Genomic DNA, 13373 nt, shown 5'->3' on the forward strand with positions numbered 1-13373 from the left:
GACATGTGCTGACAAGCATCCCAGATGAAGCTTTCTCTGCTTGCTTCCATGACCACCAGAAACGGTGGCAGCTATGCATAGATAGCCGAGGGGACTATTTTGACAAGACCTAGGACCTTTAGTTCGTAAGTTGAATAAATTACTTTTTATGAGCTCAGTCCGGGGAACTTTTCTGACAAAGGATGTATTTCATATTTAGTGTGTAATGAAGTACTGTGGGTTGTCCATCACCATGTTTAATCTTTTGTTTTACGTAATGAGAGATTCAAGAATGGATACAAAATGCCAAACAAGCTGCTCACCACCTCTTCACCACCACATATAGCATGCAAGAGAAAAGTTAATGAAATTAGTCCTGGACAATTTGCCAAGCAATACTTGTGCATCCCACTGTACATATCCAAATCAAATTGATGACTTGTGCCACTTCCATAATGTGAATATTTGGACACTTGAGAAATATTAAAAAATGTTAAAATGCAACTAAAAAAAGTTCATATCCTCATGTATAGTCACGGTGGGAATCTGCTAATAGTTTGGAATCAGCTCAGCCATAGTTACCAGCATATGGGGATTGTTGAATGAACAATATGTCATGATTGAACTACTAGTGGGTTTTGATTGTTATGAAACTTTTATACACTCACACAGTTTCTATGGTGTAGAGTTTAATCTATTCCCTGGCTGGCACCATGTGTGCAAGGATAAGAAAATTTTGCTAGTAGTTTTTAAGTCTTCTATGAAATCATCAAGTGACATGGAATAGTTTTATTGCATATACCATGCAAACTTCAAGTTTTGCAATTCAATTTCTGTGGAACACCACATTCTGAGTAAACCTGGTAAGTGCTACTTTACAATTTGATTCACATATCCAATGCAGATGGAGTGATTCATTCAGTCAAGAATATGTGAATGCACTGGTGGAGTATGCTGAAAATTTGATCTGGTTTACCACAACAATTTTTATTTATTGTATATATTTATTATACGCCCCATCCAGATTAATTAGATATGGTAATAGAAATGAAACACCAATGCAGACTTGCCAGTGTGGAACAAAAGCAGGAGTTTGACAACTTCAAACTTTGTGGCAATTTCCATATTTTTCATAAAATTTCACTTTTCATTGAAAATTCTCTTCACCAAATAAAATTTTCCTTCATGCAGCAACACTGCCTCTGCCAAGCGCAGCACAGAAACAGAACAGAAGAAGCCGTTTTCTCCTGCCAAGGATCAAATCCTGCATTGAAAACTTGACAGGTAAGCATTGTGCATATGATCTTTCCCAAAGTGATTCAAGGTATGATTATCGTGATCATATGAGGAATGTGTACGTATAAAATATCAGAAATTTCTCGCTGTTAGAATGCTTCTCATACATTTTCCTAATGTGTGGATCTGCTTGTGTGACTTCATGCTGTTTTTTTCCCCAAAGTACATTGCGTGATGACGTCAAGTTTATCATTAATTTGTTATGCAACAACGTGTCACACCAGTTTCAGGCTATAGCATTAGATGGTGTATCTGCATATACAGGGTGAGTCAGAAATATGGTTACATGTTTAAAGTAAATGTAGTGTGTTACTGTACAATGTAGAGGGAAATGGTGAATGATATATTAAACTTGAAACTTCATTGTTTCATTTCAGATAAGAGTCACCCATGCAAGCTTACATCATTAGCCAAGATGGAGCTGAACATGCAGCAGCAAGTTACCGTTGCAGTGTGGAAAAGTGCATATCAGAATGATTGTGAGAGTCATGTGCACAGAAATGGATGAAAATTAAACAAACATTTGATGTAACCAGTTGTTTTCTCCACTTTCCCACAGTCGATGGCAACAATGTTACGTTAAGATCACGTCTTACCAGTCTCATGATTATTCTGGTATGCAATTTTCCATGCTGCAATTAAACTTGCTGCTGCATGTTCAGTGCCACCTTGGCTAATGATGTAAGCTCGGGAACGTGACACTTATCTGAAATGAAACAATGAAATTTCAAGTTTAATATATCATTCACCATTTCCCTCTACATCATTCTACTTTAAATGTGTAAACATATTTCTGACTCACCCTGTACATTCACAGAACTTAATAGACGAGCAAAATCAGTCCATCTGTGCTGGATGCATGAGCTTGGATCTTAGTATATTTGAACTTTGTGTTTTTCGATTCTGAAGGATAGCTTAATAACATGTATGGGGCAACAGGCTTTAGAGGGATACTCTCTTCCTAGTTGTCTCTTTGTTGGATGCCTCATGGTCGGCATATCAACTTTTCCTGGCTTTCTCAACCAGAGTGTGCCATTTATTAAAAATATCTAATTGTCTCCCCCAAAGGGAATTGAACTCAAGATAACTTGCAACGAATGAGTGCGAACATTAGTACAAACAGGGACCTGACAAGATGGCTTTCTTTGCATTGGGTTTAATACAAAATTAACCTTTGGTTCTATTGACTGTTAGCGTATGGAAACATAGTGCTATTTTCTTTTTTTATAACAGTAAAGAGCACGATAAATAAATAATATTTAGGAGTAAGCAGAGAATCACATGCTACCATGGTTGCCAGGTATCCTTGATTTCAAGGGACATTCCCTTATTTACACAATATGCCCAGCATCATGTGACAATCTTTTCTGGGACGTCAATTGTTCTCTATTTGAAAAACTACTGGCTGTATCCACATTTTTGAGTGGCTGGGTCATCATTTTTTTTTCACCAGTGACAGAGCATTGTGGGACAGATATTAATTCCAGTACAGTTTCCCCCACTAGTTTCACACCTTATGACCTCTACCTCCCCAGCACTCTTTCTACTTCCTAATGAGTGTGGTACATTAGTGCTATCAAAAGTTCAGTTCAACATGTTTCAAGATGAGTGGTAAAGTGGAGTCTTGTGATGCAAAGAAGACAAAACGACTTTTCAATATTTCACAAGTCATGGTTGTGGGAAGAAGATTTTCACACTTGGTTCAAGGATAATAAATATAAAGCAGATTGCAAATACTGCAACAAAGAATTTTCAGTTTGATGTAGTGCAGCATGCTCGAGGAATGGAGTACAAGAATAACTTTATCTACAGCATCTATTAGTATTTTTTTACATGAGAAGGAACTGTTTGGAAGATGAAAAGATGAATAGAATTTTTTTAAGGCCATATACTGTATTTTTATAATTTTGTGCCTTATTCTCAACTTGGATTATGATTTTGTCCCACATTTTCATCTAGACAACCTGGCAACCCTACATTCCATCAATTCTTTCCTCACGATCAACTTGAAACATGATGGTAGTCTGCAGAGAGGGAAAACAGGGTGACCCCTCCCTTAATTCCAAATTTTACATTCATGGACATATTACATGACCTTAGGATTATTTCAAAATGTACTACAATTAAAAAAAAATACCTATAGGGTCATTCCACGCCATTTCAACGAGGTCATGTCAACCACCAACTCGGATTTCGATTAAATTTGGTATACACCCTTACTTTATGGTTGAAAGAAATACCCTAAATTGTTTTCACTCTTATCTCAAACAGTTTTCATTTTACAGAACTTTGAAGTGTCATTAAATCACCGTTGTCTGTCATTCTTGAGACCCTCAACATAAGATACCCTTGCTTACATTTTTTTCTTTTCTCCGTAACCAATAATCAGATCTCTTACAGAAAGTTCAATGAAATAATGAGGATTTCTGAAAAAAATAGATCACCACTCAAAAAATTTTACAAATCCCTACAAAAAGACTAATAATGGACTTGTAGCCTAATTTTTGTTGTGGAAAAACTTGGTTACGAAAATCCAAATTTTCATGATGTAGGTATGAGGGAACCAAAAGCTTTTGATGTTGAAAATCATTGCAAAGACATGCTCTTTCTATACACAAAATAATTTTTTTTGTTTTCTTACTCCTTCTAATAAAAATTTTACGTTTTTTGGACATTGCATAAAATTTTAAGGTCAATCCATCCAGCACTAGTCACTCAAACATTTTTAAAAATTTTCATTTGTTTGTCGTTGTAACCCCTGTACAAGGGTAGTTCAAAACAGGCATTATTTTTCTAAAACTAGACTTTGTTTAAAAATTGCGGCCATTTTTGTTTCATGACTTGCAACATTTTTGACCTGTGCAGACAGTTGCAATAATTATGATAACTCAGCTAAGAAAAATTATAGAAATCTGGTGTAAAAAACATTGTTTTCAGTACATAACATTTCAGGCTATATTTTATGTTTGGTACCTTTTTTCACCATATCTAATGCAAATGACTGAAATTTAGTTTCAAAACTGACTTATATTTAATTTTGAAGGGAAATTGAGGTGTAAAATATATTTTTTTTAGTAGGTAAGCATTGAAATATCAGAGCTATAATTTTTTTTTAGAGGAAACACATACAACCAAAGTTACAGCAGAAAATATTTGACACACAGCCTTACATACCTTTTCATTGATAATAGCTACTAACGGGCTTACTATGCCATTCGTATGTTGCAATTAAATAATACATACAATAACTGTAATTGCATGATAGCTCATTAAAGTGAATATTTATAATTGTAACTAATAATTTAAATTTACCTGTTTTTGCCAAACTTCCCCCTTTTGTAACTTTGTTATCCATGTAATAACAATCTTGAAATTTTTTACAGGTACATCTTTATGCTGTAAATATCAAATTTTATTAGGTTCCCAACCAGATATTGGTTTGATTTCAGATTTAAGTCCACTTTATGTACAGAAGGCTAATCAAGATTGGACCTACAGTTTATTAAAGTGGTATCTGAACCATTAGGTGCCTCCAATGGGTATCGAACCCAGGGCCCCTTGATTATAAAATGACGACGTAACCACTATGCCATAGGGAAGACCCTCCTAACCAGGTAAGTTTCAGGCCAAAATTTTGAGAAAAATGAGCATTTTCAAAGAGCTCTAACTCAAAGCGAAAACCAGTTACAGAGCTCAAAAACTTTGGATGTATATTTTTTCTGTAAAAAATTTCTAGCTCTGATATTTCATTGCTTACCTACTAAAAAAAATATATCCTACAGCTCGATTTCCCTTCAAAATTGAATATCAGTCAGTTTTGAAACTAAATTTCAGCCATTTGCATTAGATATGGTGAAAAAGGTACCAAACATAAAATATAGCCTGAAATGTTATGTACTGAAATCAACGTTTTTTTATTCCAGATTTCTATAATTTTTCTTAGCTGAGTTATCATAATTATTGCAACTGTCTGCATAGGCCAAAAATGTTGCAAGTCATGAAACAAAAATGGCCACCATTTTCAAACGAAGTCTAGTTTTAGAAAAATAATGCCCGTTTTGAACTACCCTTGTACAGGGGTTACAACAGGCGCGGTTGGCTGTATAGCGCAAATGTGCAGTGAACCCCCAGTAATATACAAAATAAACAATAACTGAGATGTTCATAAGCGTAGAGTGCCAACCAAATTCTCTTAGAGAGAAGGAGAAACCGCGGGCCAGAGCCACTCAGCTCCCCTCTAGTTCCGTTTCGTGCAAAGCCTCCGCTGAACCTCCGCAAGGCAACCCCTACCATACTAAAAGCATAGGACGGCTAGCAGAAGCTTGACGCGTACATATGGCGAAAATACATGCAGTCTGATACTCCAGGAAGGTCGTCTCGTCAAAACGGACATTTGCAGTTCGTAGTATCACCAGCGAGCTGGAGTGAACCACGCTCTTCTCTCTTCCCGTTATGTGTTTCAATTTGAATTCATTTGGCATTCTCTTTGTATTATTTATATTTTACAAGACTTATTAGATTAACGAAGAGGGTGTAATATAAATGTAGAGGTGACCCCAAAGGAAAGCTAGAAGTAAAGATGATGGGACAAATAAGATAAATATGATAGAAAGCAACTTGACTACAAATTCAGAGTTTTCATCTTTAAGATGGAAACACTTCAGGTGGAAGGAGCCAAAAAGTCAAAAATAGCACGAGGGCAAGGGGTCGGTTATCGGACAAGACTTAAACAACCTTTTGGTCTTCTTATGTCAGACTAAATACTTTCGTTGACATGTTAGGCTTTTTAGGTTTAGTTGTCTTAGAATATATACACTGCAATTTTCGGGGCTTTACCGTGCTTGACGAAAAATGTAGTATTTACTATTTATTCAAGCCTAACCTATCAATGAAGGCATTTCGCACTTACGCCAGAAGACGACCAAAAAGTTGTTTGGGTTTCGTGCGATCAGTTATACTCTAGAAAGAGAGGGTGTTCGAGGGGACGCGCACGATTTACTTTGTTATGTGTCATTGTCTCCATACTTGTTAGTTTGTTTTGAAGTGCGTGGCTGATGATTGAAATATATTTGGCATGGTGATACGTTGAGTGGAGTGAGTGGAGTAGATATTGCCTAGGACATTTTTTCTGCAGCCAACAGAAGCGTAGAGGGAGGCTGTTCCGCTACCCTGAAGAGGCAACAAGGGAGAAGAGGGTGCCAATGCAAGGAAAGAGCGGGGAAGGACTTTATGGGGTTATTCATATACCGGTTAAGGGGCCCTGTTGCCGTTCAGACCCACCGGAGCAGCCAGTGTTGTCACATCGGATTGGCAGAAAAGAGCTAAATCCCACCTAAAATAGGAATACTATTTCTGTGAAGCAACTAGAGGTAGACTGCAGAGCCAAGGCTGGATTGAACTACAACTGAGACCAGTTAGGTAATAGACAAAAATATAGTTCCTTGGTGTGATTCGTGATTTGGACAAACCTTGCTCCAAAATACTAAGTTGGCAACAGTAGTACGTACAGCTGGACTTAACCTTCCACGAAGGAGCGGAGTTCTGTCGTCTGCTCAGGGCTCACCACACAAACGTCAAACTGTCGCGAGAAAAGTGTGGTTCTTCTTCTTCCCCTTCACAGCTCATTGCAAAGAAACGGAGACAGATGAAGAATTGACAAGGGTCTACCACTATTCATTGGATTTTCGTGGTAACTGTCTCATGAGTGGTAGTTCTTTGTAGGAGTGTTTGTAGTTAAATCACTGTGCTGATTGCAAAACAAGAACGAAATGAACAAATATCTAGCTCGAAGAAATGTTTTCTTTACCGAAGGGGGGAGGGGAGGGTTGTAATAATGTCTAGCAGGCATAAATGTCGTACTGATAGCCGGTAACACCTTTTAAACAGTCACGCCACGCCACTGATAATACCAATTGTAATATTGATTGCATTGAGACCATACTACTACTTAATCAATTTTAGATTATAAATCCTATTGCCTATAAAGAGTTCAGCCCTAAACTGAACATTCTACTTCATCTGATGAAAAGCAATCCTTGAGACTCCCTCCAAAAAATTCTGCGGACACCCTTGGCTTTTAGATATACAGTGCTCTATTTTAACTTTACTTGCATATGTGCTGTTATATGAATGCCATACTTCGTGTGTGATGATGCAGTAAAAGTTTTATTCCATGCTGCAGTTGATGATTAAGAAGAGGAATGCACAACATGGAATCCCATTTCATTGGGTGTGTTTTCATGTTTAAATTGCAAACAACCAAGATGTTATTAGATATATTGAATACATATAATTTGGGCTCCTGCATAGCCAAATGGTTAGTGCTCTTGCCTTTGATGCGAACAGTACTGGGTTTGATTCTTGGTGGTAGCCTCCAAAATTCGGCATTGACCCAGTATCGTGAAGACAACTGGGGAGCAACTTGAATAGTAGTAGTAGTGGGCTCCGATCATGAAAGCTAGAAAAAGCAGTGATGGGATTTGATGCGCTGACCGTGCGTCATCTGATGAAAAAGGCACTCTGGCAGGTCCTGGCTCTTAAAGAGGGCTGTTGCACCATGGAATTTAATTGCTTTCTAGTACATACAATTTAACGATATTTGCAAAAGCAGCAGTAAAAATAGTAACACACTGTTCATATATGAGGCATCCTGAAACTAATTATCGTATAGCCACTTAATGACTCAAATTATACTTATAATACGAGTACCTACCTGAAATTTTTCTAACCTCCATGTGGAATGTTGGTTGCTGACATTGAGTCTCTCAATATTACATAGCCACAATACTGCTTTTTGGCTTATCTTCATCCTCCTTGATCTGTAAGAAAGTACGATTACTTTTTGATTACTTCTGTTCACAGTCTTTTTTAGTATTACATAGCAAAAATAGAACCAATTAAAGTTAGTAGATTTGATTCGAAGAACAGATATTATGGACATAAGATCCTTATCACAAGAACAAATTAAAGAGACTGAAGATCTGTAATCAATACCCGCTCATAAAAGCATGGTTTATTGAGAACAAACTGAAACACATGTAGTACTAAATCAATAAGCCATTTATAAAAGCCAAGACTGTGAAATGGCACTCAAAACACACAAGACAACACTCGACACTAAGCCCTCTCACCATGGCAAGGTGGACCTACGGAGTGGAAAAGGTTCAGTAAAAGAATGAGATACTATAGATATTAAAAGAAAAGACATGTGATGTATTATGGTGGATGGGGGGGGGGGGGATATGCACCTAGGAAGAGAAAGGCTATCAGGGGAAGAGGATATACACAACCATTTCTGTTAGTTAGTTGTATATTAGATGCGAGTGCAAGCTGTTATGTACATTTTACAGAATGAAACAAGCTGGGATTTTTTTGGATGTTAGCGGATTTCTTTGGTACATATTTCAGGGAAAATTCTAACTAAGGAAGATCTTGTATCAAACAGATTAGAAAGCAGCTGTTTGAAAAATAGGAAGTTGTTGAAGAGTTTAACACACTTATAATAGACAAAGGTAGGACTGAAGTTGAGTAAATTGATAGTGATTTTGGTGGCAATCTAGCATTACAAGTAGGAAAAGAGCCACTTTGAGAATGAAGTACATCATCAATTGATAGTCAAGAAAGCAGTAATTCTTCAAATGCTTAGTCATTATCAAAACAGGAGAAAACAAAATTTCCTGAAAAGTACCTAACGAATGCATACAAAATCTCGAGCGATTTGCATGTCTGTCTAAAATATTCAGTAGATGGCCTTATCAATATATAGGCAGATTCTTATCATACAGAATCTATATGTCAAGGCTCATAGCTTCTATGCTTTTTCTCCATAGCAGTTATACATTTTGTGGTATGCATATTTTAATATTGTCTATCCAACACAGCGTAGAAATAAGAATTGTGTGACAACACTTCAGTGCCCTTCTTTGTATATCAATTTGATACAATACAGTGTGCTTTTCCTTATGCTTTCCTGAAGATATACAGCTTTTGCAAATATATCTTTTCTTGTATTTCTATGGCTCTGCAACAAAAAAAGGAACACTGTTATTGGCACTTGATTTATAGTGAGAAGTAATCCACTTGCATATGAGTTGGGCATACTGATAAGTGTCTGCTTTTGTCCTGTAGCGCAATCTTCCTACCTCAAATATAATTCCCTGTGAAACTGAATATGGCGCCCCCAAGGAGATCAAGACAAAATGTAAGCAGCACAAGAACTTCTGTTAGTCCAGAATGTCCATGTAATCTTGGAGAGATTGCTGCCAGAAGTTCTTCACAGCGGACACCAGTTAGACGGGCGACACCACAACGTGGCATTGAGTGTCCTTGCCCTCCTTATGGAAGGACACCTCAGCAGCACCTGAGAGGAACATCGCCACAAGGAGCACATTATGTGTCGCCACAAGGAGCACATTATGTGTCTCCCAAGGAGCCACAGCTCAATCTACAAAGAATCGGGAAGGCAAGTAAAGTAGCAACGAGGAAGACTGACAAGATCCAATGGCCAAAAATGAAACGTGAGGAACTGAATGCTATCCTTAAAAAGCAGCTGCTGGAATACAAGAGATTCCTAGCATCAGAGTTATCAAGTGAAGAAGAACAACATTCTACAGAGGAGGAAAGAAGCGATGAGATGATTGATGCAGAGGCTGCTGAAATTTTACCTACAAGCAGAGCTATGGACAAAGTAAGAAAGGAACTGATGGGACAGGAGCGCCTTCCATATTCAGCTGCTGCTCAGAAGTCTTCTCGAACTCCCGACCGCAGGACTTATCACCAGAGCCTCCCTAACCCGCCTCGTCGTGAGGACAGGGAAAATACTGCAACGTGTCCTACAGGTGGCATACCCAAGCGCCAGGTTGCTGGTCCATCCAGTCATATGTCAACGATGACTTCTCATCGAAAGCCACAGACCTCCACTGGCGCCATTCCAAAAACTTCAGTAAGAGACTCAAAGCCAGTAATTCCAACACGCTCCACAGGTTCCATTCCTTCAAAGCGCAGAACTGAATCTCCAGCTAGAACCGAAACCAGACGTCCAGTTGAGCATGTGCGATCTACCGGGTCTATACCTCGTACGAGACGGAAGGCTGAAGAATCATCTTCGAGCAGCGAGACAAAGAGTGTTGGACCGACAAGGCCATCACCCTTTAGAGGTTATTCATCGCCAAAGGAGCAACAGCTCACTCCACAAAGAATCGGGGAGGCAAGTAAAGTAGCAACGAGGAAGACTGACAAGATCCAATGGCCAAAAATGAAACGTGAGGAACTGAATGCTATCCTTAAAAAGCAGCTGCTGGAATACAAGAGATTCCTAGCATCAGAGTTATCAAGTGAAGAAGAACAACATTTTACAGAGGAGGAAAGAAGCGATGAGATGATTGACGCAGAGGCTGCTGAAATTTTACGTACAAGCAGAGCTATCGACAAACAAAGAAGGGAAATAATGGGACAGGAGCGCCCTCCATATTCAGCTGCTGCTCAGACGTCTTCTCGAACTCCTGAGCGCAGGACTTATCAGCAGAGCCTCCATACCCCCCCTCGTCGTGAGGACAGGGAAAAGACTGCAACGTGCCCTACAGGCTCCATACCCAAGCGCCAGGTTGCTGGTCCATCCAGTCATGTGTCAACTACGACTTCTCATCGAAAGCCGCAGGCTTCCACTGGCGCCATTCCAAAAACTTCAGTAAGAGACTCAAATCCAGTAATTCCGACACGCTCCTCAGGTCCCATACCTCCAAAACGCCGAACTGAATCTCCAGCTAGATCTGGCACCATTCCAAAAACTGAAGTAAGAGACTCAAAGCCAGTAATTCCAACACGCGCCTCAGGTTCCATACCTCCAAGACGCCGAACTGAATCTCCAGCTAGACCTGGTGCCATTCCAAGAACTCCAGGAAGAAGCCCGAAGCCAGTATCTCCAGCAAGCTCGTCAGGTTCTATTCCGCCGAAGCACCGAACTGAATCTCCAGCTAGAACCGGCGCCATTCCAAAACCTCCAGGAAGAAGCCCAAAGCCAGTAACTCCAGCACGCTCCACAGGTTCCATTCCTTCAAGGCGCAGAACTGAATCTCCAGCTAGACCCGAAACCAGACGTACAGTTGAGCATGTGCGATCTACCGGGTCTATACCCCGTACGACACGGAAGGCTGAAGAATCATCTTCGAGCAGCGAGACAAGGAGTGCTCGACCGACAAGGCCTTCACCCTCTAGCGGTTCGCGCCACAGAGAACCTCAGGAACCTTTTAGAACAGACGAACGCCCTCACGCTAGGCGAAACATCTATGGCTCGTTGGACGACACTCAAGAGTTGTGCGACCTGAGGGTAAAGCGAACGGGCAGAGGAATGGAACGAGGAGAACTCCTCCGTACACCGACACCCAGCGCTAGAGTGAACATTCCGAGCATGCATTACGAGTACATGCCGTACAGAGTGATGTCCATTCTCCACAACACGCTTTACTCGGATACAGAGCTTAACCTATACCCGGAACTAATAAGTGGCGGTATAGAGCTGGGAAAATCGGACGCCGAAATAATGGAGGATGTACGTTTGCATCACGAAAGATTGGGCCACGTGGTGACGGACTACGACAAGTTCCTCGGGGAACTTAGCACGCAGATTACAGTTACGAGGTACCGCAACCGTTTACAGAGAGGCGTAGCGGAAAGACTTCCCATCTTGGAGTCAGATCTCGTAGATGTCTGGATCAGCAAAGGTTTCACCGACGACCAAATCATGGCGATGTTTGTCGAGCAGGAGCAAGGTTGCGAGAAGCAAGAGCTCCTGCAGTTCATGGACGTGGTGAAGCGGAAGAGGCGTTACCACACACACAAGCAGTACCTGAGCTACCAGAGACTAGCCAGAAGGTTCTTCGGCCTAGTCTGTAGCTACGTGAAGGACGGAAGAGCAGATGACGAAATCCGAGCTGTCCTGGCTAATTCGGGACTCGAGGAAAGCTCAGTAGCCTCCCTGATGCGGCTCGTGCAGAACTATAGGAGGAAGGGAGTGATGCCGTGGCCGGAAGAGGGAGTTCCGCGATGGGTGGAAGAGTGGGTCGACGACTGCGTCCGTTTGGGATTCACCAGCAGCGAGATAATCGAAAGGCTCTACGATTTCCATATGACGGACCAGAGGTTTAACGCCGTAGTGGAGATCCTAGTTCAGAAACAGGGAGAAGAGTGGTCCCGGGAGAGAATGCGAGAAGGGATAGATATGGAAGACTTGCCGGTGGCACCGTACCACTCTGAGTTCAGGGAAATCTACGACTGCATGGCGGATCTATTCCAGTTCGAGACTTTTAATCCGTCGCGCGAGAATCCTTTGACTAGAAGAGTTCAGCGAGTTCATAGACGCAGGTTACCTTCACTGCGTGAGAACTTGCAGGAAGAAGAGGAAGAAGGCGAGCAAGACGAAGAAGAAGAATCGGAATAGGAGCAGAAACAGACTGTTATGTGCACATTTACCAACATACAAATTCAGCTCTACTGGGAAATAGTTGAAAAAATAACCTCTTTACACCAAAATAGCAATGACGACTTTGTTTTTATGTTCAGTACTAATATATATATCTCGATTTTTATGCAGATGCACACAACATAGAATGGACCAATCCTTGATTTATAGCGATGTATGTATAGCGGAATCAATGACATTGTATAATTTTCCACTATGTTAATTAAAGTCATGAATAACAAATTAAAGAGAATGCTCTATTTCACACCAATCGAAGAATAACTTTTTCTGTGATTCTACATTTGATCAGGTTACACAATATACTTCTAGACCAGGGTTTACGGTTTCAGAAACAGGTGAATCAAGCCTAGGCACATAGCAAACGAAACCCAACAGAGCAAATGGAATGCATCTGCTCCTACCAAATGAATTTTCCAATTTCCGTAACGAGTAGTTAGGATTGGTACTACGAAGCCAGAAGCCGTAGGGTCGATTCCTAGCTAGAATGTGAATGTTTCATTTTGTTGATGGGTCTACTTCTTCAATTAATTATTAGTCATGATTATCCTAGAGAAGTAGAAAGCGACGTCAAATTACTAACACAAAACACACTACAACAATTATTTTGGACCAATGGAATCCA

The 13373-nt window shown here is 40.2% G+C and overlaps 1 protein-coding gene across 2 annotated transcripts; it reads left to right on the forward strand.

Annotated features, from left to right (window-relative positions):
• Nucleotides 1–672: 672 nt before the first annotated feature.
• LOC145991113 (uncharacterized) lies at nucleotides 673–12964 on the forward strand. Of its 2 annotated transcripts, XM_083126876.1 has the most exons (3): nucleotides 673–842; nucleotides 1171–1263; nucleotides 9403–12964. In XM_083126876.1, exon 3 carries the CDS (start codon nucleotides 9446–9448, stop codon nucleotides 12707–12709), a length of 3264 nt encoding a protein of 1087 aa, XP_082983002.1. In that variant the 5' UTR covers nucleotides 673–842; nucleotides 1171–1263; nucleotides 9403–9445; the 3' UTR covers nucleotides 12710–12964. The 2 variants fall into 2 exon arrangements, with proteins under 2 accessions (XP_082983002.1, XP_082983001.1); XM_083126875.1 differs by lacking the exon at nucleotides 1171–1263.
• The last annotated feature ends 409 nt before the right edge of the window (nucleotides 12965–13373 follow it).

This window comes from Lepisma saccharinum, chromosome 8 (genome assembly GCF_977018435.1).
Source record: "Lepisma saccharinum chromosome 8, izLepSacc3.1, whole genome shotgun sequence".
In the NCBI taxonomy this organism is placed as follows: Eukaryota; Metazoa; Arthropoda; class Insecta; order Zygentoma; family Lepismatidae; genus Lepisma; species Lepisma saccharinum.